The following is a 25066-nucleotide window of genomic DNA, read 5'->3' on the forward strand; positions in this document are numbered from 1 at the left end:
GTTATTTTAAGGTCCAATTCTTGCTATTAACAAACTATTAACTATGACTTTTGCCTCAATAAACTCCTTCAACCCAAGAAAATACATTTACGTCACATTTTAAGAAAAACTGCATTTGAGTTCTAACACACGTGTGAACACATAATACATGTGGATAACATTAAAAAGTGAATAAAGCGTAAATGTAGGCTTCTGTAAGATTGGAAATAATTTTCTTGCCCCTGAAATACATTTTGAAATATATGTTGGCATATGAAGCTTGAAAGTAAATTTATTTTCAATTTTAATAATATATCTCATTGAGCTTCATTGTTTACTAAATATGTTTTTAATATATTTTGGCAAGATAATGAAAAAAATAAAAAATAAATAAATATATATATATATGTGTGTGTATATATAATTTAAACAATAATGTCACTGAGTTCTGCAAATAATGCAAAAACTCTGCAGGACAGTGGCCCTCCCGGACCAAAGTTGCCCATCCCTGGTGTAGATAGTTCTGAACGTGCATGAGCGTCTTTATGATGTTTGAATTTTATTCGCCAGCATTTTGTGTTCATTCTATGCTTTATTTTAAATGTATATTTGGTTAATCAAGTGTTTTATTTTGCTTCTTCTCTACTTTAAGAATTTTATCTCAGTAAATAACCAGCTAGCGTTGTCCTTTAGCAGAACGGCACAGTGTTACAAAGTCAACATCATGTTTAATTTGAGATTTAAGGTATTTGAGTTTAATTCAGCTGAAATCTTTCACCATAATTTATATTCCTCCATCATTGGACATTTTTAAGCTTTCAAACACATTCCCAAAACAATTACTTTAAAAATCTGTCAGCTGAAATGGGCAGCCTGTTAAAACAATGTTTCAGCATATTGAAGTTTTCACACTAATAGCAGCTAAAAGAACTGTAGGATTGCCAGACATTTGACTGGGAAGCGATTTAAGGACAGTAAAAGCACAAATATAATTCATTCTGTCGGTTTCGGTCTGTCTTTTTTTTTTTTTTTTTTTTTTTTTTAAAGAAGCAAATAATGCTGGATTCCTCCCCTCAAACACATCTATATTAATTTCACACTAAAGGCATAATGGCTGTAAGCTGCATTACGCCAGTAAGGTTACATCTGAAACAAATTATGCATTTATAGGTTGGCCGAAAATCTCCTGACCTTTCGACTTCAATTCCAGGGAAGACACGGTCTTGAAGGTCTCATCTCTCCCACTGGTTCTCCGCTGGCGCAAATTTCTGACAGCGAGTTTATTTCGGCACCGTCGGGCAGGAGATAAGCGGGACCCGGTCCCTGGAAGGCTGACAATAACAAAAGCCCTCTGTCAGTCAGGTCCCAGACTGGCCCGTGGCGGTGTCAGAGTGAAATGTCCAGCAGATAAGCTGACTGAATAAATGCAGCCGCTGGAGCATCCCAAAACTTCTCTCTCATCCGTTCCCAGAATTGTTCAGAGCCAGGCAACTGCAAGTGAAATGTTCGTGTCCAGTTGACATTTGGGTTTCCACCGTTTAATTTCAGTCTCAGCATCCCAAATGTCATTTCTAATTGTGCCAAGCACAACATCCACCGTTTATCAAAGCCAAAGGAGGTTTAAAGACTCTTGTCCATTTTATCTCAATTTCTGTTGTTATTGTGAAGAAATTGTAATTTGAATGATTGGCAGGCAATTCAGCTTATAAAAGCAAAGTGGGAGTTTGTTTTAAAACAAAGGATACAGTATGGCATTTCTATGAAAATAATGTTCGCTGACATCCATCTTAAGAAAACAAACTTGCGTGGCTATGTTCGCCCTCAAGTAATGTGCTCAAGTTTCATTTAGAGTATGTTCCAGTAATATGGAAAATAAGAAGCAAGACAATTTGTTAGGCATTCTGCGTCCATGCTCTCTTACATGTCCTTTAGCTGACTCACAATACAACTGTAGTGAGAAGAATTACTTTTTTGTGGCATTTCTATTTAAAAAAATTCACTTTTTTTAACTTTCTATTCATCAAAGCATCTAGAAAGAAATATGTTTTTCACAAGAATATCGACGTGCGACGTGGCTCCTCCTAATTATTCACATAGAACACAGCTGTTTTACACTGTAATAATATTTCACAATATTACTGCTTTTACTGTGTTTTTTAACAAATAAATACACCATTGGTGACTTCTTACAGACACCCACCATTTGAACAATAGTATAAATATATATTTGTCGGACAAGATATTGTTTTGCCTTCACTTACAACCAATTTTGGTAATTTAAATAAAGCCAGACTTTAATTTTTTCTGAAAGAAAAAAAAAAAGTGAGTAGTGCTTGGCTTGAGTTGTGTGAAGAGTATTGCCTTTGGAGGCACTGCTAATTACAAAAGTAAGTGACTATAAACATGCTTATTCCCCTAACAATTTACGTCATCGAATACAAATACAGGGTTTGCCATTATTAATTCAAAATGAAAAATGTAATTCAAACATATTGGAGTTCAAGGATCACAAATGCACATTGTACATTCATGTACGTCCTCATGAAACGCAACAAGCTCGCATCAACGAGAACAGCCTTCAGTTTATCAATAATGGAGGTCAGCACATCCATCACGCTTGTCCAGAGCTCATCAGACATATGCAAGACATACATTACTGTGCGCTGTGTTTTCCTTTTGTCAGAATGATCGCGGCGGTGCCATGTGTCACTGTCAGGGGCCGTGCGATAAGTAATCAATAAAAGCTTTGTTTGGTGGGTCATTCAATGACCGGAGTACAAACGATGACGAGAAAGACAGATTAAGAGACTGTCACAGCTGCGTTTCTCTGAGATGACCGTGACACCGGCTGATCTGCAAAACAGAGGGTCACATTTATCGTCATTTGTGTCTCGATACGACGTGACATCGATTCTGAGTATATCTCTCATGGAAAAGATAATGTATCGGTTAACATGGCCACTGTCTCAGAGATCCCTAGAAAGTCAACACTACACACACACACAAGTCTAGAAAGATAACACAGACAGAGATGCATCACTGAATCAGAGAACGATGGGCAAAACAAATGGGGTTAAAAAGGGTCAACTACATCACTGTGTCAATCACTGGCAACTTGAAACGATCAATTAATTTTATATTATATACATCCTGAATGCATATTATAAATTATATTACATGTATGTGTTTTTTTTTTTAAGAAAATAATACTTTAATTCAGCAAGGATGCATTAAATTGATCAAAAGTGACAGTAAAGACATTATAATGTAACAAAATATTTCTATTTCAAATAAATGCTGTTCTTTTGAACTGTCTGTTCATCTGTGAATCCTGAAAAATAAAATGTATCAAAGTTTCCTGAAAAAAAAAATTATGAAGCAGCACAACTGTTTTCAACATTGAAATAATCAGCAAATCAGCATATTAGAATGATTTCTGAAGATCATGTGACACTGAAGACTGGAGTAATGATGCTGAAAATACAGCTGCGCATCACAGAAATACATTACAGTTTAACAGATATTCACGTAGAGAACAGCTGATTTAAATTGGAATCATATTTCAAAATATGACAGTTTTTACTGTATTTTTTATATGCAGCGAATAAATATGCAGTAAATTATTATATGTTATTATTATATTTTATTATTATAAACTAATAGAAAGAAATGAGAGTCATGTCAATGACCCAACTTCTGCTTCACACTGCTGCTCATTTGTCACATCAGCAACGATTACTGTCACTCATAACTCCTCAAAATTTCAACTCTAATTCAAAATAAATATTTCTGGTTGTCGCTGCCAATCGCTGTCATTGTGAACGCTTCTCTAGGCCCTGTTGCAAATGACTCGTCAGCCCTAGCAGTCTTTTTTCCCCCCAGTTTGACGCAATGACACAGAGACTGTTGGCTCGTAGTCTTGTGTTTCACAAAAGGGCACACTGTAGATGTAAAGGAGCACCCTTCTGAACCATAAAACTACAAATGGGACACCCCACTGTCTTGTTCTCAAAGGACAAGACAGGCAAGTGTGCCATTTGGGACAGAGCCTTAGACACACTGAGCTATTATAACGTAAGTCGATACTGTTGGAAGCAAAACTGATAGTCCCAATGCCAAGAAGTGCTTTGACAAGCTCACCAAGACCTTGTACCAATTTCTTCAGACCATATGGCTTCCCTTTGAAGACAGCGACGTGGCTCCTCCTAATCCACTCAGGCTTTCCTGAAACACCCTCACTTGTCACAAGTCTCATAATTGGGCGTAAAATGTGTTGAGGGGATGGCAGAAGGAGCTGTCGCTTTCGTACGGGGTCCAGAGTGCATCGACTCTCTGTGTGGGAATGAATCAGAGGAGTCAGTCAAACAGAACATGGACAGAAACAGCTGAGAAATGAGCCGTAAGGCCTTCAGTATGTAAATCGCACCAATTGAGTGACCTTTACCCCTAATCAGACTTATTCTACCCGCCTCTCTTTTTCTCTCTGTCTTTTATTTTAGCTCACTCATTTGAGCCATCTCTCGCTCTCTCTCTCATTCTCCTCAACCTTAGTTGACTCTTTTTTTTTCTTTTTTTTTTTAAAGAGACCCTTATTAGTATTGCAAAGTCATCAGTGTGGGAAGTCGAGCGAGGCTGAGAAATAATAGACAGACGGCTGAAACATATTCAAATCTCAACTGCTCTGACATTACACTGTGACATCTAATGTGCACCGGCCTTAAAACAGCAAACAGTGAGCCTGTGGACGGAGGGAGATAGTGTTTGTTTGAGCGAGAAGCACTGGCTCTCCGAGGACTCGCTGTGGCGCTGGGTTTTCTGATAACCTGTGTGTGTGTGTCTGTTTGTGTGTGTGTGTGTGTGTGTGTGTGTGTGAGGAGGGTCTGCCCGTCTTTATTTGTCTATCTGGGTGTCTTCTTCATCAGGGCGTTTTTATTTTCTCGCAGTCCACTGTGACAGTAACTGTAGACGTACTGGCAGAGATGCTGTTTATGTTTGTGTGTAATTTTTAGAGCTGTCAGGTTAATCGCTTCAAATCTTCCTGTTCACACTCACATTCAGTTCAAATATGGCACGTTTGAATACTAAAGTTATTTGAATGTCAGACATTATTGACATCAGAATTGGTAAGACGCATCTTGATACACCGTAAGATATTAGGTTGGGTGGAAGGAAAGATTTTTAGTAAATAACCTTAAATATCTTATATTTTAATCTTAATGAACCAACAATTTGCATTCAGTACATTTTTGTTTTTTTAATTAATACTTTTATTGAGCAAGTATGCATTAAATTAATCGAACATGATGGTAAAGACTTTCGTAATGTCACAAAAGATTTCAGTTTTAAATAAATGTTCTACTAACTTTCTATTGATTAAAGGATCCTAAAAAAATCACGGTTTTCACAAAAATATAACTGTTTCCAACATTGATAATAATCAGAAATGTTTCTTGAGCAGCAAATCAGCATATTAGAATGATTTCTGAATTGTCTCAGTCCTAAAACACTAAACTGTTTTATTTAAAAAAGATAATTTTTTTTTTTTTTTCTGAGCAATTTTAAGACTTTGTAGTGCAGCACTTTTAAAGTTAATGTTACCTTATTTTTCACTTTGGATAAAGGCATCTACTAAATGCATAAATATACATGGGTTATATATTCTAGCACCGGTCTGACTCTTAATTAAAGAGTCTGGTATTGGTCTGGGTCTTGGAGGGTTTAGTCTGATATGAAGCCAAGAAGACTTCTTTTGAGTTTCTCCATTTCCAAACATCATACCCATTTCTTCCTCACTTGAAGACAGATCAAAAGGGGATTGGTCTCATTTGCAGCCTGACTCTGTCTCCTCCAAGAGGGCAACGTTCAAAGGCTGATGCTCACAAAAGTGATGTTTCATACTCCGAGTCGGACAGATTTGCAACAAAAACCCAGCCATCCGCTCAATCTGAGCAGATTCTGCTTCATCTCAGCACAAATCCACCTACAGAACACTTCTCTCCGAGTCTTCTGTCAGGTGCAGCGCTCGCGTTCTCATATTTAAGTTCCTTTTGAGTTTTAGCTCTTGCATATGGATGTCTGACTGGAATATTTCATCCCATCTGCCTCTTTTCATATGTAGAAAATGCCGACGAGTATGCTGAAATGTGTTGCAATGAAAGCAGTCTCCATTTCATGTGAGGTTTTGACTTGCTGTGTCTGCAATCCAATTAAAGCAAGGGTGAAGCTTCTGCAGTGTAATCCTCGGATGGATCCTTTGAGCGCTGATCATTCCTTTCAGGATGAATCATTTGATTAGGCATCAAAGTTTGCGTGATGCTGACACCCTCCATGACAAATCCGGGTCATTTGAGTCAGTTTTTGAGAAGCATTACATCTATCATCCTTGTTGCTGCAGAACTATGACAATGGCGTTGTTCTTCGATGTAAAACCAAGCAAATTCCACTCACACTTTTCTTCATTTTGGCTGCTTTTCTCCCAGGATGCTCTGATTTTGTGAGCACCGCTCCTCCGTCTTGATCTGTCGGGGTCCCAGTGGATCAATAGACTCTGCAAGTTTTTTTTTTCATCTTGTTTCTAATCAAGGGATTCTCAGTAGACTTTGCATCTACGCTAAGAGCAAAAAGCTAAAAGGATGAAAGGGAACAGCAGCCATTGTGTGGATTTTACTGATGAAGCACTGGGCCTTAAAATAGCTCTTGGAAGTTTGTGATATTAAATGAGTTTCGGGGATGTTTGCCTTAGTCGGATCACACAGACACGCACATATAAACAAACCTCTCCGAAAAATATCATGAGAATCAAATGAAGTGCACAGAACTTGGAAGAAAATGATTCTGATATTTCCTGGAGATATTATTGTGGGTGATGTTTACACACATTGCTGCCACGATGCTAAGGGTGGTTGCTAGGGTGTTGCTAGGTAGTTTCTAGAATGCTCTAGATAGTTGCTAGGTTACTTTTTATGCAGAGCAACATCTCATTTTGAGCCGTAAACATTACAATCTTATTATAATTTGTAACAGTTTTCCGTTTCGCAGAATTTGTACAATCTCATTCATACATTTTCATCCAAACTGCTTACGACCCAAGCAACATTAATGTTTAGGGGTGGTCCTTCATGCTTACTTTTTCTAAAAATCATATCTTTTGGCACTTTTTTATGAAATCACCACATTGTAAAATTGTTATATTTTCAAGTACAAAATTAGAATAAAAAACTATTTACTTTAGCTACAAGTATGTGATTTTTGTGTATGTGTGGTTTCATTTATACCTACATTTATTTTATCATTTTTTCTACATTTAGAAGCATTTTTAGTACAAAAGTGATTGATGAATCATGATTTGTACGGGGTCCAGAGTCCAAAAATCATGGAATGTATTGCTTTAAATGCCACTAGGCAACGTTTCTACTCAGAAAGCTCTCTAATGGATGTTTTCAGAAATGTTTCAATAAGAATAATCCTTGTTTTTTTTTAATCAAATGTTGAAATTGTATTTAATGTTTGTAATGATGTGAGTTGGTTGCTAGTTGTTGTTTGTCATTACTACTGTATGTTACTACTATTTGTTTCTTTTAAAATAGTCATAGTTGCTGGTATGGCAATACAAACATACAGAATGGTGAGAATCGCACAATCAGAATTTGTTGTTTATTTGCATAGCACATTTAACAATACATATGTGGTTTTAAACTGGTTACAGAAAGTCGCTCTTTAATGACCCCACTGAGCAAGCCAAAGGTGATTTTGTGTATCACTTAGGATGGTAATGTAGGTTTGTGCACACGTTCATGTGTGTGTGAAGTGTTCTGAGGCAAATAATCACCTACAGCTGGCAAAGGTGTGAATTATGTAACTAAATTTTGACTGGTATTTTGGATGCATAATTACGTTAACAACATGTGCAGACATAAAAAATGCTTTTGGTGCGAAATTTACAAGTCAAAAAGTCAAAGTATGATATCTAAAGCAATTGCCCTTACCATGGTAACCATAGTTTCTGCAAAATGCCATAATTACTGTTATAAATGTATGATTAATAAATTGGGATCTGCTTCACACAGTGTAAGAAGTGTTTAGAATCTTTACCGTTACCACTGTTTTATTGTAGTAAGAGTGACTGTGGTATTTTAAATAGAACTCTGACATTTTATGAAAGATTAGGAAAAGTTTGTTTAAAATGTCTAAATACAGAGAGGTCATGCATGCATATCCAGTTCATGCCAGTGCCGTCTGCCAGTCACTTATATTAACTTTTATGGTGGCGTTTCATCCCAGATGTTAGTGAACATTAGAGACTTCATGCGGTAAATGCTATTTTATTAGCAATAGCAGTCCAAAACCTCCAAAATAAACAAACCAAGTCTTTCATGTGGCTTCAGCATTGGCAGAAGAGATATGAGAATCGGCACACCCTCTCATTTAGAGGCAAGGCTAAAATTATCATGACTTATTAAGAGGTTGAAATCAGAAAATTGACAACGTTTCAAATTGGGGGGCCATTTTATTGTAATGCCAACTTTACCACAACATATTACCGCACTTTCAATTAATATGCAAAATGCTATATTAATACTAGGTTAATAGTAATCAAATGAATGGCTGTTTTTGCCTTTTGAGTGGTCAAGGACCAAGAAAAGATGCATTAACGGAACCCAAATGCACTCAGACAAACAGAATGTGTGCCTTTGTTCGCTGCTAATTATTCCTCAGGAATGTATGAAAGATAACTCAGGACAGGAAGGAACAAATTTGTTAAATGGACTCTCCATTGTTCCCACAAAACCAGCACCATTTTAGATATGGCAGCCGTAGATTCTGTGAAATTACTCAATCTCATTGTTACAGAGCCTTATTACCCCCTAGAGAATAAAGTCTAGTCAAATACAATTTTATAGAAAGGCTGCCTCGCTCTCCCTCCTTCTGTACCATCCGCAGAAGTGGCAGGGATTCCTAATAGTGATTGGTAATACACTGATGAGGTGCTTTTGTTTAAGAAACAGATCTTTGCTGAAGCCTAATTGTGGAATGCTTAAATTGAAGTGCTCTCCCAAATCTTATCAGAAAATGGACTAAATGGACATACTGTGTATTGTCCTACTTAAATGCATGTTGGGTTTCTGCAAAGAATGCATTCACAAGATAGTCAACCTGATGCAATCACAATGGAAGCTGATTTGTTTATAACATCTGAGTTCCCTTCAGTGGCGCCTGATTAGCATATGCCGAGCAATGCATTTACACGTCCTTTCTGTAAGAACAACAATAGGTCAGTGAACTGGACAAATGTGGCCACATGTGATCTTTGTAATGGGTAACCAGTGAGTTCAACACTTCTGCCAAACATCGACCAATAACGAAATTCTTTTAGGTCTGAAAAACAAGATAAGCACTTTTCTGTTACTACAATGGCAAGATTTACGTGAACAAAACATTTTGTATAAGTTTAATCGTTGCACCTTCTTAACTTTTTGTAGTCCTTTCAAATAATGAATCAAGACATTTGTACATAAGACCATTTTTACTTCTAAGGTGATCACTGTGATGAATGAATTAATTAAGCATGCAGCATATTGAGGTTATGTGACAGTGTAGCATACTACTGTTTGATAATACTATTTATTAATGCATAACATGCACTCTATCATATGTCATTTCAAACAAAAGTAAGCAGAATATAGCGCATATTATGGAAACCTATTTCCATCACATAAGAAAAAAAAACTTGTTGAAAACTTGAAAAAAAAAAACTGTCATAGTATGCCATTTTTATAGATTTGGAAGAGAGAAGTTTAAATCGACTTGTCAGTCACAGAAAGTTTGTAGTTTACAAATAAACAAATAAATAAATAAAAAAAAACAAAATCTTGCAGTTGATCAAGTTACTTTCTTTTCCCTGATGTGAGCAGAGGTGAATAGCGTGAGCTGGCAATGTCCTGTTCTGAATCCGCTGTGTAATGCTGCCATTGTAGAAATTAATACACTTATAATGTAGGAAAGAGCGCGGATTGTTGGAGCACTATCAGTCTAAACAATTGTAAGTAGGCTATATGGGGTAAAATCACTATCCTACATGTCTACCATAATCCTTAAATTGTAGCTACTGTAATGACTGACTGTAAAATAAAGAATTTACAAGACAAAACACTGAAGGAAAACCATGCCATATTAACTTAAACTGGAATGTTTAGAGGTTTGTTACTGATCCAAGGTCTGCCTTCTCTAACCAGCTCCTTCAACGTTCCCACAAAGTCCATTTGATAGGCCAGTTTATGATGATAAAACGACCTGCAACGTCTAGATAGAAAACATGGAAAACCAACTATCAACAGTGTAACTTAACTATTCAGTGCCACATGTGTACGTCTGTTTCCAAGTAGGCAGGACATATCCAAATGTTGTGTGTTTTATGATTCATGATCATAAATAAGCCTTTACAGGTGTCCCACTTTACAAAGTGAGGTGGCACAAACCCTCACAAACCTTAATGAAGTTTTCAACAGTATAGACCAGGGGTGCCCAAACTCAGTCCTGCAGAGTTTAGCTCCAACCCCAATTAAACACACCTGAACCAGCTAATCAAGCTCTTATAGGCATACTAGAAACTTACCAGCAGGTGTGTTGAGGCAAGTTGGAGCTAAACTCTGCAGGACACCGGCCCTCCAGGACCGAGTTTGGGCACCCCTGGTATAGACCTTTTGTCATCCAATAATCGTTTGAAAAGCACCATAAAATCATTTGCAGGCTGGATCTTCCATCATGTGCTCGCTCAGAATCACAAAGAACCTTGTGACAATTATTAATGACTGTTACATTTGATAATCTCCTGATCAGGGCAATCGGTCATAAAACCTCTTTGTCCCACTTTAACTGATGGTCCACTTTTGCTAATGGTTCAGATAGGCATGCAATATCATCCGAAACAAAATACATTTTAGTATGAACTCCAAGCTTTGTTGAGAATAAGTTGTGATATGATCTGCAAACGATTGCGATTAAGAGGTGTTTAAATTCGGATTGTTTTGCAAGAAAGGTTCGTTCAGTGTGCTCAGTTTCTGTGTAGTGGATGGTGTAGGCGGCTTGCCGGGGCAGCCTCACGGAACGAGAGGCATTCTAGATGGACTCGCGTTCTCCCGGAGCCCGTGGCGCGTAGCGGAGCGCAGGACTTCTCTGAGATTCCTCGGAAATGAAGCGCGCTTTCTGCCTTCTCTCCGACCTGCGACTCTATAGGCTACGACAGCTCTGTGATTCCTCGCGCTGAGTTCGGCGCTGGCTGGTTGCTGCACAGAGCCAAATGAAGGATACGAGCGGAGTTGGAAAGGACTGACTCGAGACGCGATCGGCTCCGGAGCTGATGTTTATGGATTTGAGGAGACTGTATCGCGGCAGAACACGGATCGCGGTCACCGGATCGTACTGCACGGGACGTTAACGGATTTGACAGCTTGTAGGCAAGTGCTGACTGTTTGTCTAAGCAGAAAATAATTCGGTTGAAGTGACACACATATTCCGTTTAGAATGAGGACACCGTTGTGCACGAAAGCGAAATCGATGCGACCATGCAACTTATCTATCCATACTGCTGCGTAACGCGCAAGTCCCCTCGCTCAACGCTCCTGTTTGTGTTTATGGGTGAAACGCGCATTTTAAGGCACCATGCAGTGTAACGAGACTTGGTTGCAACAGATTTCAGTGTGATTAAACCCTTAAAGGAAAAAAAGCAGGTTGTCACTATATGCACATATATTTGTATAATCCATCCTCCTATTGATCAGAACTGTGCAATATTGAACGAAGTTCTGGATTCAATTATAATAACTATAATAATACATATACTCATGCTGGTGGTGACTATAATGTTTGTCTTTAATTTTGTGTTTGCATGTGTACAAATACGCAAAGACATGAAATATGGAGAAAATACATACTAAAATAATATAGATTAGATAGATACGATTCAAATAAGAAACTATGGCACAGTTTTACGCTTTATTTAGTTTCCGTATAAATCAGTAGCCTATACGAAATCCATACAGCGGCTTTTGTGCGTTTCTCATTTTGAGAGCTAAAAGTGGCTGGTGTTATTGTACTGAATCAAGTCATTTTGGTCAGCAAGTTCAATTGTCGCCTGATATAAAGGACAGCAGCAGCCGTGTCACACTTCCACGGCGCGCGAGGGCTGGACAGTGTCTCACAGAGGTCTCTGGGCTCTTTTATACGAGAGGTTGGGCTCCATATAGGTCGGGCTTTGCATATGCGTAATCAAACCAATGAGAATCCCCTGCGCGTCTGGCACACGGCAGAGCAACAAACTATAGGAAGAAGAGAAGCGTGATTTAGGGGGTGTATCCCTTGTTTAAGACGCTGTTATGGCAAAGCCAATCGCCAGATGTTTGTGTTCCTCACTCAGATTTTGAGACTAAGCAGAACGCCGGGTTACTACGCGGAGGCTGATTCGCGTATCCAAGCCACTTTTAGCCAAAGTCTAGCTACACGCGATCTCTCTCTCTCACTTTACGCACAGGATTACGCCCGTTTGCTCGTCTATTTCGCGGAGCTGCAACGTTTCTTCTGTCATTCTTTAGCAGGCAGAAGGAAATGGCAAAGGAGAGAGGAGCGCGGCTGGGAGAGCGCAGAGGATACCAGAGCTGAATGGCAGGATGCAAGCGACCTGAAGACGCACAAAACCCCGCATTTCTACAGCGCTCAGGCCCTTTTACGCCTTCTTTTGGTCTCCTTCCTTCCAAACGAGAGGAATTACCCCTATACGACCATTTAAAGATTTTCTTTTTTCTTAATTTTTCAAATTTTGGTTATTTTCACACGCGGAACTCAAGGAATCGAGGATGCATTGTGGATTAGTGTTGATCCTCTTTACGGGAATCTTTCTCATCGTCAGTGCTTTCAAAAATGGTGAGTGTCAACTGAAGCTTGGTGTTTAATGACCTTTTCTTGGGATTAGATGGGGAAAGCCTAAAAGTGATGGGTTGCGACTTAAGACTGGTCACCTGCTCTCACCTGCCGCCTGTTTCTGACACTGGATAGCCAGCCAAATCATTTTATCCGCTCTAATATTCAGTTGTTATTTTCCGCTGTACAGTAAAAGCACAGATTGTGGACAAATGTGTTCACATGATAAGCTATATTTTATAATAATTTCAATTATTAATATTAATGTTTGCAAAAAGGTGAATATTTATAAAATATCGTATTGTTATTTTACATTATATTATTAATTTACATTATTTATTATCATGAAAAAAATGTAGACTTATTACGTTACATTTCTTAAAAGATGAAAGTGACGTTAATGTGCTTTCAATTATTACAAAATGTAATGAAGCACGTTTTCATATATACCTATTCATATTTGAATATAACTTAACTACGAATTAGTGGATTGTTAAGTTATATCATTATATTACGTTTATTAGTAACTTTTTTTTAAGTGCTACCTAAAGTTTTCTGCTCGTCGTATAACTTAAAAGTTTTGTGTTACTGACCCTAATCTCGGCCAAATTTGGGAGACTACATTATAACATTATTCCAGAGAATCTGATGCCTAACTGTAATATAACTGGTCTGATATTACGAATTGCAATTATAAATAATAATTTTGCCCCATTAGTCGTGAATAAGTTTAGTTAAATTTAAGGTATAACTAATAATAGTTATAAACTTTGGGGAAAGTATTATTGATTGGGCCATTTTGGATATTTTATTGTAATTAGTCATGTATTTTCCAGTCGTCCGCGTGTTTTGCTAAAGTCACGCAATGTGTATCATGTCTGTCCGGAATGAAGTCTAGAGGGATTCAAGCTGAAATTTCATGGGGTCACTTGCATGTGGTTTTTGCCACTGAAGTCACTTAATGTGTAGATAATCGTGCATATATTGTCTGCTACATTCATGAATTAACATAATGATTAAATATAACAAATTCTGAGCGTTTAATAGTGATTATAGGGTCATGATTCCCTCTCAGCAATATTAAAACAAAATAATATAACAATATATAAAAAAAAAATTAAACCCCAAAAGCCTCTAATGATAAAGTCTCAAAAAGGTAATTTATTTCTATGATTTTTTCTGAATGCATTAAACTTTACTAGACCTCATTTAAAACATCTAATTTATTCTGTTTGCCTGAGAAAACTCTTGACACTCAAATATCTTGAGTTGTTTTTTATAATTACATATATTTAACGCTGGCAGTTTTACATTGAAGCTGTCATATTTTCTGTCTAAATGTGTTCATGTTTGAGTGTTTACATGTAAACATCTCTGTTAGACCGTGAGCCATGTGGTGCTCCAAAAGTTTGTTTGTTGTTGATGGATATGATGAAATTCAGTGTTGATCAGCTGTAGGGTGGTTGAAAGAGCAAATAAATAAAATATGGGAGAGACAAAGGTCATGCTTCCCTCCCACATAATGACATTAATGTAGGCGAAAATATCAAGCCTTTATTTAGTGCTTAGAAATAGGTCAGAAATGACTAGAGGAGCTTTTCTCAGTTTTAGTGAATGTTTGGAGAGAAATGGCATAGTCATTCTTATGTCAAACTATACAGTAGTGGTGTTCAAAAATACAGCATTAAGACAATGTCACATTGAACGTGGAATGTGTTTGCACCATGGAAACTGTTTTTATTTTCACTATCTATACAGTAGTTGTGGGTTGTTGGTTGGTGAAACTCAGATGTGCGACTGGTTGATGAACCTGATAAACCTGGTTCAGCTATGTTGGTGGCCAGATTTTCATCATGGCTGATTTGTATTTTCTTTTCTTTCAGACAAATGCGGGGACAATATCAGAATCACTAGCGCAAATTACCTCACTTCACCCGGTTATCCGGTATCTTACTACCCGTCTCAGAAATGCATATGGGTGATTACAGCTCCAGGACCGAACCAGAGGATTTTGATCAACTTCAACCCACACTTTGACCTGGAAGACAGAGAGTGCAAGTAAGTGTTCAGTGTTCACTATTTGGTGTGGAGGTGCGCCACCTGCTGGCACAGCTTGAGTGTGTGCAAGACGTTCAGCTGCTGTGGAGCCGAGGGCCACATGTGTGCTTGGTTTCTTTTAGTGCCGATTTCAGTTAAAATTTCCGAAAATATTTTTGATGTGTCTGTAAATGTGTTAAAAATAACACAATTTAAGTCAACACTTGAATGTGTCGGAGTTTCCTTTTACACAATGTGTTGGCAGTTCTGTCATGCCAAAAAGGTGAAACAGTAAGGTATTGACAGCTAGTTTTTTATTTTTACATCATGATTCAACAGTTGGCATGTGGTTTGGTTACTGCAGCTTGTTTCCACTGAGTGCAGTCGTCTCTCGCTCCTCTCTTTCTCCTTCTCGTTCCGTCTGTTTCCTTTGTTTGTGCTGGCGGGTCTGAGGGACGTCATTGTACTGTCAGAGTGTGACCGACTCTGTTACTGTATCCCCTCCACCCAGATAGTCTTCCGCCTGGAGTTCTTTGTGTTCACTGAATGCCTCGTATTAATGGCACCGTTTATCAGGATCTTTACCTTTTTATGGCTCTGTAAACCTACAGAGATTTACAGCCCCAGATGACCCCGTGCTGTCTGCTCATAGGGGGTCCGTCTCTTCTGAGAGTTCAGGTTTCGCTGCCCAGAAACGACCAGACCCCTCTCCGGTCACAGATACACACACACACACACACACACACACACACACACACACACACACAAATCTCCAACCAGGGGATACTTGGAGTGAATGGAGTGTGGAGAGACACATGGTGAGGACATAACGAGCCCTCCTAATGAAATTATCCAGCAATGGTTTGCCTGTGTTCGAACAAGCCAAGCTAAAGAATTGCAAGTTTAGCTCCCGAGGCAGTCAGAGGATATAAATGAGTTTAACGTGAGCTCTTTAAAGTGTGCTGGGAACTGTTTAGGATTATGATGTTCGGAAAACACTTCATAATTGCAATTGGGGATTATCGAGTGCTTCCGACTTTTTGTAATTTTTTCAACAAACTGGATACTAGCTTAAGTTTTTTTTTTTTGATTGTCCATGATTCACTAGTGCTCTTTAATCCAAATGTCTTCAAAATCTATTAAAATATAATAGCTTGCTCCGCCCCTAAAACAACTTTTCTTTTTGGCTGACATCACCACTTCCTCTTATTTTCAGCCCCTCCCATCCAACTATCTAATTAACAATATAAGTGGATTGTGAATGTCATTTTGTGTTTGCGTTAAATTCTTAAGCAGTCATTTTTTGGCTTCATCCGTAACTCCAAAATGCTCTTTGCATCATAAGGTTTTGCACTATGCCTTTGCATGTGGTTCATGAAATAGCAGTACAAGTTATGTTAAGTGCTAACTTGAAGACACACTCATGCCCTCAGCACTGCGTTTTCTGCTGGAACTCAGCTTCAGGGCTTTCTTCCCCTCCCTAAAACGTGCTGCGGTTGTATTTCCCCCTCCTAGGCAACATATGCCATTCACTGGCATTCAGTGCCACTCTATAATATCTCCACTTCAATCTATCATTTTAAATTGCTGTGGAGAACGGCCATTCAAACAAATTTAAAGTTGTTTAATAATTTCGGTCTTGATGGGCTGAAAGTTATGAGCGACAGAGATTGACACCCCCCCACCACCACCTCTATTGCTAATTCAATTCGGAGATCAGATAGACATCTGTTTGGTGGATCTGGTTTCTGCAGATTGGGGGGTGTTTTTTATTTTTTGACTCCCAGATTCAGCTGGACACACATTAAGGGCCTCTTGCATAATGGAAACTGTTTGATGGCCGAAATGGCTTCTTTATCAGATGTACTGCCGAGCGAGGGAAGCTACAACACATGCTTCAGTGCGCCGCTCTCAATCTAATTAGCAACAAATGGACTGCACATGCTCAGCATAACATGTCCGTTATCAACAAAGCAAACAAGAAATGCTTCATGTCCACTTGTGAAAAAAAACAGCTGCCGGATCAGAGTCAACACTGGGTGTTGCACGTGCCTGATGATCTCTGGCATGTTTTGTTTGTGACTGGAACAAATGTACTGATTGAGAGAGGTTTTTTATTTACTTTTGATTGTAGGACAGCTTGTAGATTGTTACATTGGTGTATTTAGTGTCATTAAAGCAGATGGACTTCAGTTAGGTCATAGTGTGTGTGTGTGTGTGTGTGTGTGTGTGTGTGTGTGTGTGTGTGTGTGTGTGTGTGTGTGTGTGTTTGTGTGTGTCAGAGGCCACCCTCTCCTGATAACACATTCCTCTGACAGCACTATGAATCATTGATGCGCCCCAATCCGCTGACCAAACAGAAACTGGAAACATTTCCTCCCGATTGTTACATTCCTGTCTTGAAAAGTGGTGAAGGGATGCACTGGATGGAGGAATTGTTGAAACGTGGCAAAGGACAGAGTATAGCTTTGCTCTCTAAATAGATAAGCTTTACTGCTTGAAGCAATATTCTTTGTACCTAGTCGGAGAATGCACAATAATGGCCGGTCTGTTTGGATTTGTGCATGTGTGCGCTCTTGTGAATAGTCAAGATGGCATTCAGAGAATGCTTGCTCAAGATTGGTCCCAAAGGAGGCCAGTAGAAGGCCCCTGGCTAGCCCCCAATGTCTCCGCAGTAACCCTAAGCCTGAAAGCACAGCTTTACAGTGACCAACCTTCAGCGCCGCCCTGCTGGGTCAGCCCACAAAGTGCCACATGTCCTGCAGAGAGAGCAAATACACTCTTGGCTGGCCAAACAAACCACACATCCTGTATCTGTGTTGCTCGGAGACTAGGACAAAGCTGATTAGTCATGGAGACTCTAACAGTAGATGCCAACATATAGATACACTTTCAATGGCTCCGGTACCATTCATTTGCTCAGATGCCCTGCTGTTGATGTGAAATAATGTTGTGGCTGAGAAAGCGAGGCGAGAAGAGAAAGAGTAAAACAGTAGATTTCACTGGACAAAGCTGATTAGTCATGGAGACTCTAACAGTAGATGCCTTTGATTTAGTTATGGGTTGTTTCATAAAGACGTTTTAGGTTTAATTCATATAGATACACTTTCAATGGCTCCGGTACCATTCATTTGCTCAGATGCCCTGCTGTTGATGTGAAATAATGTTGTGGCTGAGAAAGCGAGGCGAGAAGAGAAAGAGTAAAACAGTAGATTTCACTGGTGTTTAAATATCAACATGGCTCTTACACTCTGGCAGGGTCTTTATCCATTGTTTGCGTGGGCTCCAGTGGAGCAGGGGCCCCGTGGGTCTCCTCTCCCCCACTGAGAGGTTCCATAGCCAGGCTGGGAATGGCCATAACTCTCCCTGCTTCTTCCAGACACCTAACACCGGCCCTCTCCACTCCTCCACAACGAATGAACACGGAGAGAGCCGTACGGCATGAACATTCATCAGGGGTTGTCACGGAAGGGACTACCAAAGAAGTATGGAATGCAACGGACCTCCTTTCATCCTCAGTGATGAGGGTTTTTAAAGGCAGGGAATGCTTTGACCTCTGGGCAGCGGTGGAGGCTTGGGCTGACAGAGATTGTTTTAAATACTTATGGCCCCTGTTAACAAACATAAGCATGGCAATCTATTCTCAGGGAGGGTCAGAGAAGCAATCGTAGGATCAAAAGCAGCGCTGGGCCATTCGTGAGCTGTTGATGAGAGGCAGAGAGTCGTGCCTGACTCTGTGCTCCTAAAACAGGTGTACCACTCCTGTTTCATTTCACAAAGATGGCATTTTTTCTCTTAACGGTTGATGTGCTTTGTGTCGCCGAACAGACAGAAAGCAGACTGTAAGGCAGGGACTTTTGCTACCACACTGGGCAGTTTGCTGTGTTGGGAGGTTGTTTCTTGTCCCTAGACTGCTTCTAAATCACATTTGTTCTAGCTCTGCGCTGTATTCTGGGTACAGGGAAAGAAGGCAGCAGCTTTCATATGGAGCAAGAGCGAGGTGGTGTTACTAAAGCCAGTCCAGATGGAGAATGAGGCATAAACACTGAAAAACATACACAATAGTGCCCACATAGGCTACACTTATTTCAAAAACTGAGCTGTAAAAAGATGATGTAATTTCTCTCCTGAAGGCTCTGTGGTGCTTTCAAAACATTGCTCTTTGTTTGAGAATCCTGACAAGATTAACAACAGTTTAACCAATGGCATGAGTTTGGGGTGTGGCTATTTGTCTGGTAGACCAATGACATGTTTTTTTTTGTAAAATATTAGGCAATCTTATTGAAAAAGGCCTTCTAGAGGAGATCTCAACAATGTTTCAGAGTATGCTCAGATTTGAGATGCAATCAGATTTTCAATGTGAACTTTTCTAATCAAATTCATCCAGTAGCGAGTTATCTGAGCTATGTTATCCACATTCATTTTATAGCTCTGAAATGATTGTTGTTGTTCTATATTTTCAGCAGTCATGTATTTGGCATGCATTTCATCACCTCATTTTCTCCTTGGCCCTCTAGCCCTCTCGCATGTCACTGAGAAACTTGAGGTTGTAAAGTGGTCCAGCTAATGAGAAAGATTAAAGCAGTGTGTATCTTTCTGCATGTGTGTGTCAGGGCAAGGGGTTTTCCGCCGCTAAAGCACTTCACCTTGGCCCGTGTGTTGGAAGGACAGGCTGATTGAAAAGCTCTCTCTCAGTGACATCTGCTGTCCTCCCTGCTGTTCTGTCACTGGCTTGATTCATGTCCTCCTCGTTCTCTTGCTCTCCGTTTCTCTCTCAGAAAGCCTAGGCACTTCGCCACTCAGTGTAAGCTTATCAATGAGGGGAGGAGAGAGTGATGAAGTAGGGAAGTAGGGAAGAAAAGGAAGAGAGTATTAGAAAGTGAGGAGATGGAGGAGGCAGAAGGATGGACCGGATGAAAAAAGTGAAATATTCAAATAAAAACACTACAGGATGTGTGAGCTACAGGTGGATAAATGCAGCTTAGAAGGAGGAGTAAGCCAAATCAATTAGGAATAAAGTAGTTGCAAACCTCCTCCCTTGTTGCAGTAAAGCACAGAAGACATTAGCAAATCTCAAGATCATTCAAACAAATTTCTGACAAAAGAATGATGAAGATCTTTCTGGGCAAAGATCTCCTCAGCTTTCCACAACGAAATGGAAATTTCTGTTTTCTGCAGTGAGCCGTCACAGCTGAGAAAATCTTGTTGCTCATTTCCATTTTCTTCCAGCTCAGATGTTCTTAAGTAGATATTTACATGATTACAAGTTGCATGATTAAAGAACAATTTGTTAATCTCACCACTGGATTAAGATTTGAAGATATTACTTTGTGAAATTATAAACAAAAAAAGAGTAGGTAAGAAAATCTGTTGTCGAACACCCCTTGGCATTTAGGGCATGTCACTTAGCTCTGAGGCCATATGTGTGCTAGTGTGCGCCTAAAAATTAAAATGTCTTTAAAGGCCACAAATATTGATGACTTATCTTAGCAATAGCAATATGAAATACGACAGCACAGGAAAAAGGAGTCCTCTACAAAAAGTAAAAGTTCTTCATGTCTGAACTGCTGCATTACACATGTAAAGATGCAGTGGAACATACATTTTGTTTAGATGAAGCTCATTAGCAACAGGGCAAGATGTTTCCATGCAGAGGCCCAAATATGGAATCTGAGAACTTACGAGAAACACAGGGAGAGAGTAAATGAGGGGAAATTACTACTGCTTAGGAACCAAGAGTTGAGGTTCTCAGCACGATTGGTTAAAGATCTGATTCGAGACAACCTGTTTTTTTAAGCTCCCCTAGAGAACATCAGAAGGGCCTAAGCTTTAATTGATGTGATTCTGTTGTAGAGCTAATTCACCATGTCTGCACATGCTGGCCTTGTTTAGTTTGCTGCCAGAGCCGCAAATGGCCCTTTATTTTTGATTGATGGGGCTCCTGCCCAACTATGGTTCACCCCACACCGCTCTGAGCTTAAGGGACCAGTTGGATGGGGATTTAGGTTTGACAAGGTTCAGCTCCACTTGGGCCCCACGCTGAGATGGCAAATTGAGTTTTTCAGGTTGTGTTTTTGAAAATGTTGTGTTTTTTTTGTTGGAAATTTAGGCTGTGAGATCATGTTTTAAGAACTTAACTTTCATCTCATTCTTATTTGTTTGCTCCATTTTGAGTGCAGCCGAGGGCCGTCCGTCTTCGTTTTCTCTGCGGCAGTGTTGGTAGTGAGTTTGATGGCTGGAAAGAGACAGTGATGAATGGGGCAAAGACTCTCTGATTGAGCTGAGGCAGTTCACAACCCGCTTGCCCGCCCCTTTTGTTTGCTTTTCTCTTGGTCTTGTCTTTCAGCAGATTGGTGTTCGTTTTAGGGGGTTTGTTTGTGTGTGAATGTGGTATTTTTCTCACACTATAATTTGCAATTAAATAGCACGTCCCAAAAGCTGCAAACTGACCTGTTTTTAAATCAACCCCTTGGTGGGATGTTTGTGGTCTTCAGCCTCAATGCCAGCTTAAGTCTGTCAGTCCCTCCTTTCCTATCCTCTCCTCCAGTTTCCAGCAGGTCTGCTGGTCATAGCATGCATACTGAGCTAATTATCTTTCATGAGGTCTCCAAGTTGGCAGTGGCAGTGTGGGTTTGTGAATGGAGAGGTCATTTTGCCCTCCAAACTTTGGCATCATCTTTGGCATCGGTACTTTGATCAAACTGCCGCACGACAAGACACCACACATATGCGAGCACACACTTTGACACAAGCGCATTGCCCAGGCTACAGCAGAATGCACCGAAATTGCAATGGAATGAAAACAACACACCACCTGGCTGTCTCAGTGTGTGCCCTCTAAAGTGTGTAATTCCAGGAACTTGCTTTCCCTTTTGAAGAGAACGGAAAGGAAGGAGATAAAGTGAGAATGCACGTGATAATGAATAAGGACACAGAAAGAGTAAGGGAACTAGTCAAATGGCAAATGTCAGAGAATTGACAAAGTAAAGATTTCTCTTTTGTTCTCCGTCTTCCTCTTATGTAATAAAAAATGAGCATCTGAAGGGTGTGTGTGTGTGTCCCAATTCTTTGTGTCACTGTTGACCATGACACTGTTCCCATGAGAAATGATGCCTTGGTCAAAGGCTGCACTTTGTATCCATTCCCTGGCCCCATCTGCCATCATCATTGTACAAGCCTGGATGAGGAGGAAGGCGAGGGGGGTGAAGGAGAGGAAAGGGGGCAAGACTCGCAAGGAAAGCAAGTTAATTGAATTACTCCCAGTGCAGTTATAAGCACAGTTTTCCTCTGGAAGAAAGAAAGAACTGGACATGAGACATTAGGGGGGAACTCCAAGTGACCCAGTACGTAGACTTGGGGGGACCTCATGCTCTCATCCATGAGCCTGTAGCACATTCTCTCTCAATCTTTCTCTTTCTGTCTACCTCTTTCATGAACGCCACCCACTGGTTTACCTCTAGTTGACCTCCTGTTGATTCTGTTAATTACTAACTAGAGAGCACATATTATATTGCAGTGTATATTTGGGCCAGATAGTATAGTAATGGTTGTTTTCTTTACACAAGCTCATTGTTTCATACTGTATGAGAACAGTCTTCATTTGTGCCTGATTTTAACCCATCTCTGAAAGTCACTAGGTCATATCCTTGTCATCAGTTTATGGCTATGCCAAATTGGATTTGTGGGTTATTTTATTTAATAATGCACTTAGATATACATCTATAATAATTGTCTGTTCTTTACCATTTTTGCTGTTGGACAAGTGACATGGGTCAGACATTTCAGCCTGCGGGATCTTGTTATATATCTCAGAATAATTAGTATTGTAATTAGCATAGCAAAAGGTATCAACTTAAAGCTGACCCTGATTCTCTTTGCAAATAATAGGAATGAATTTAGTCCTCATTAGAGGAGGCTTACGTCACCTTCTACCACTGCAGAATCAGCGGCAGCCTAAAGGTGGGAGACACCGGTTGGCTGGGTGAAATTGGGAGGGGGGGGGGATTTTTAATAGAGGGTAATGCACATCTGCCCCTGACCCCCGCCAGCTACCTCCCTCCCCTCAAACCTAATCCACATCCTTTATTATAGCTTGACTTTTCATCTTCTTAACCATGGACCCCATCTCCAGAGGGCTGGGGCCACTCTGGCTCAGTAATAATACCCCCTATCAGATGTCAAGGTGGGACAAATGGTGGCTATTTTCTTAGTAATGGCCAGTGAAATGGGCTCCTGACAGAGACCGAATGAAGACCTGTGTCCCTTGTACACCATACAGTGCAATTTCTTTTTCCATTGTCCTGTTCTTGTACAAAAATGTATTTTTGTTCACTTTTTCTCTCCTATGTACAACAACAGTGACTATATATTATTTAAATTGTATTTTAGCTGAATCCCATGTAAACATAATATGCAGCACTGGTTCTCAAAACATCGGACATCAACACATGACATCAAGTGGCGACCTAACGCACAATTTAAGAACTGTCTTAGCATTCATCTAGCTGTGTGGTTATACATTTTGCACATTTTGTAAAATTCTGCAGTTAAATTTCAACATTGTTTAGCTCTAGCCAAGTTAATAACTTATTCTTCCTAAATTGCAGCAGGTTTGCAGCAGCTTCCGCCACCACGTCATTGCTACACTGAGGTTAAATCTCTGAGGTAAATTTAAGCCAATTTAGTGCAGTTCCTCGTCATATCCTGTCAGTGGATGATACACAGATATCCATCCTGCCCTGCTGGTTGAAGACAGAACTTCCTCAAGCTCCTTCAGCTGTGTTTATATTTGATCATTTGGGAATTGTACATTAGCAAAGAAGTGTGGCACTCTGATGTAGCCTAACCGTGCTCTGTGCTGTGGCTCGCTTAGTGTATGTGTTTCACTTAATCAGTAAATGCATATTAGCCATTTTGCCTCCTGGGCAGAACTCTTAATTAATTGCTCTTGCTCCTTCCTCCAACGAGAACAGGATGTTAGATTCTAAATGAGGGCATTTTATGGTCTAATATGCCTTCTATGTTTCTTCGAATTCTAAACCATAAAGCTTTCTGTTTTCCAGCAAAATTGCTTTAATGGATAATGACAGATGATGGAACGAGTGGAAACAGAATTGTTTGCTGACATGCACTAATGTAGAGGAGAATTAATAATTTAGTGGTAGCACAGTGGCCTCTTTGTCTTGTGGCCCTCTCTGCTTTTTCCTGGCAAAAATGAATGTTCAACAAGTTTGGATTTGGTTAAGAGGAAGGACAAGTGCTTGTCTCAGAGGTGTAAAGAAAAAATGGAAAGCTTGCTAACGGTGTTTCAAATGTGATTGCACATTTAAAACTTAGAGTGGAAATTGCCAGAGCATTCTTGTATCTTATAGTATTCTTTCTCAGCCTTTACTGCTACCTCTTTCATCTGGTTATTTGCCTATTAAAGACTGTATTGAAACTGCTAGTAGTGCAGTACGCAATAATTCTCACAAAATACTGGAATTCATTAATGTGATTGTTGGGAATCCGTGTCTCTCCGAACAGCCTAATTAGTAGTGCTAATGAAAGCGGACACGCTAAATTCATCAATGTTAATCATAATTGCCATTTATGAAAGTGTGCGGCATGGTCTCCTGCACCGCACCCATTCAAAATTGATTAGCATCTAAACATATGTCTCAAAGATTAAGCATGATGCTTAAGACCTCTCTGCGATGGTGGCCACTAGGGCTGGGTTGGAGTAATTTATTCTCAGAGAATTTAACAGTATTGAACCGCTTGACATGTCCACACCCTTCGCCAGCCCTACACCACATGTGCTCTGTACCACCCATTATTAAATGGTGCTACTCTAATCACTTGGGCTTAGGGATGAAGGATGAAGAGGGGATGTTTGGATAGACACATCTGGGGAATATGAGATATTATTTGCACCTGTTTTTAAATTATTTTCTATTAATTCTGATGTTGACAAGAATTTGAGAAACAGTTCAGGAGACAAAGTCTATTTGAGGCCAACAGCACAAATGCATTATGTAAAAGTACTTTCACGCGCAAGTTTTATTTATCATTTTTATTTGCATAAACTGTACTGTATTCTTTTGAGACAAAAAGAATGTCCTTCTCAACAGTTGGCTGCTCATAGAACCTGTTTCAA

General features: G+C 39.7%; 1 protein-coding gene across 1 annotated transcript in view; it reads left to right on the top strand.

Moving 5' to 3' along the window:
• Nucleotides 1-12215: 12215 nt before the first annotated feature.
• Nucleotides 12216-25066, top strand: part of nrp1a (neuropilin 1a) — a 62541-nt gene continuing 49690 nt past the window's right edge. Inside the window, 2 exon segments of the mRNA XM_016443268.1 lie at nucleotides 12216-12894; nucleotides 14775-14949. Coding sequence (XP_016298754.1) covers nucleotides 12828-12894; nucleotides 14775-14949 — 242 coding nt within the window. The 5' untranslated portion in view covers nucleotides 12216-12827.

This window comes from Sinocyclocheilus anshuiensis, unplaced genomic scaffold (genome assembly GCF_001515605.1).
Source record: "Sinocyclocheilus anshuiensis isolate Anshui unplaced genomic scaffold, SAMN03320099.WGS_v1.1 scaffold631, whole genome shotgun sequence".
In the NCBI taxonomy this organism is placed as follows: domain Eukaryota; kingdom Metazoa; phylum Chordata; class Actinopteri; order Cypriniformes; family Cyprinidae; genus Sinocyclocheilus; species Sinocyclocheilus anshuiensis.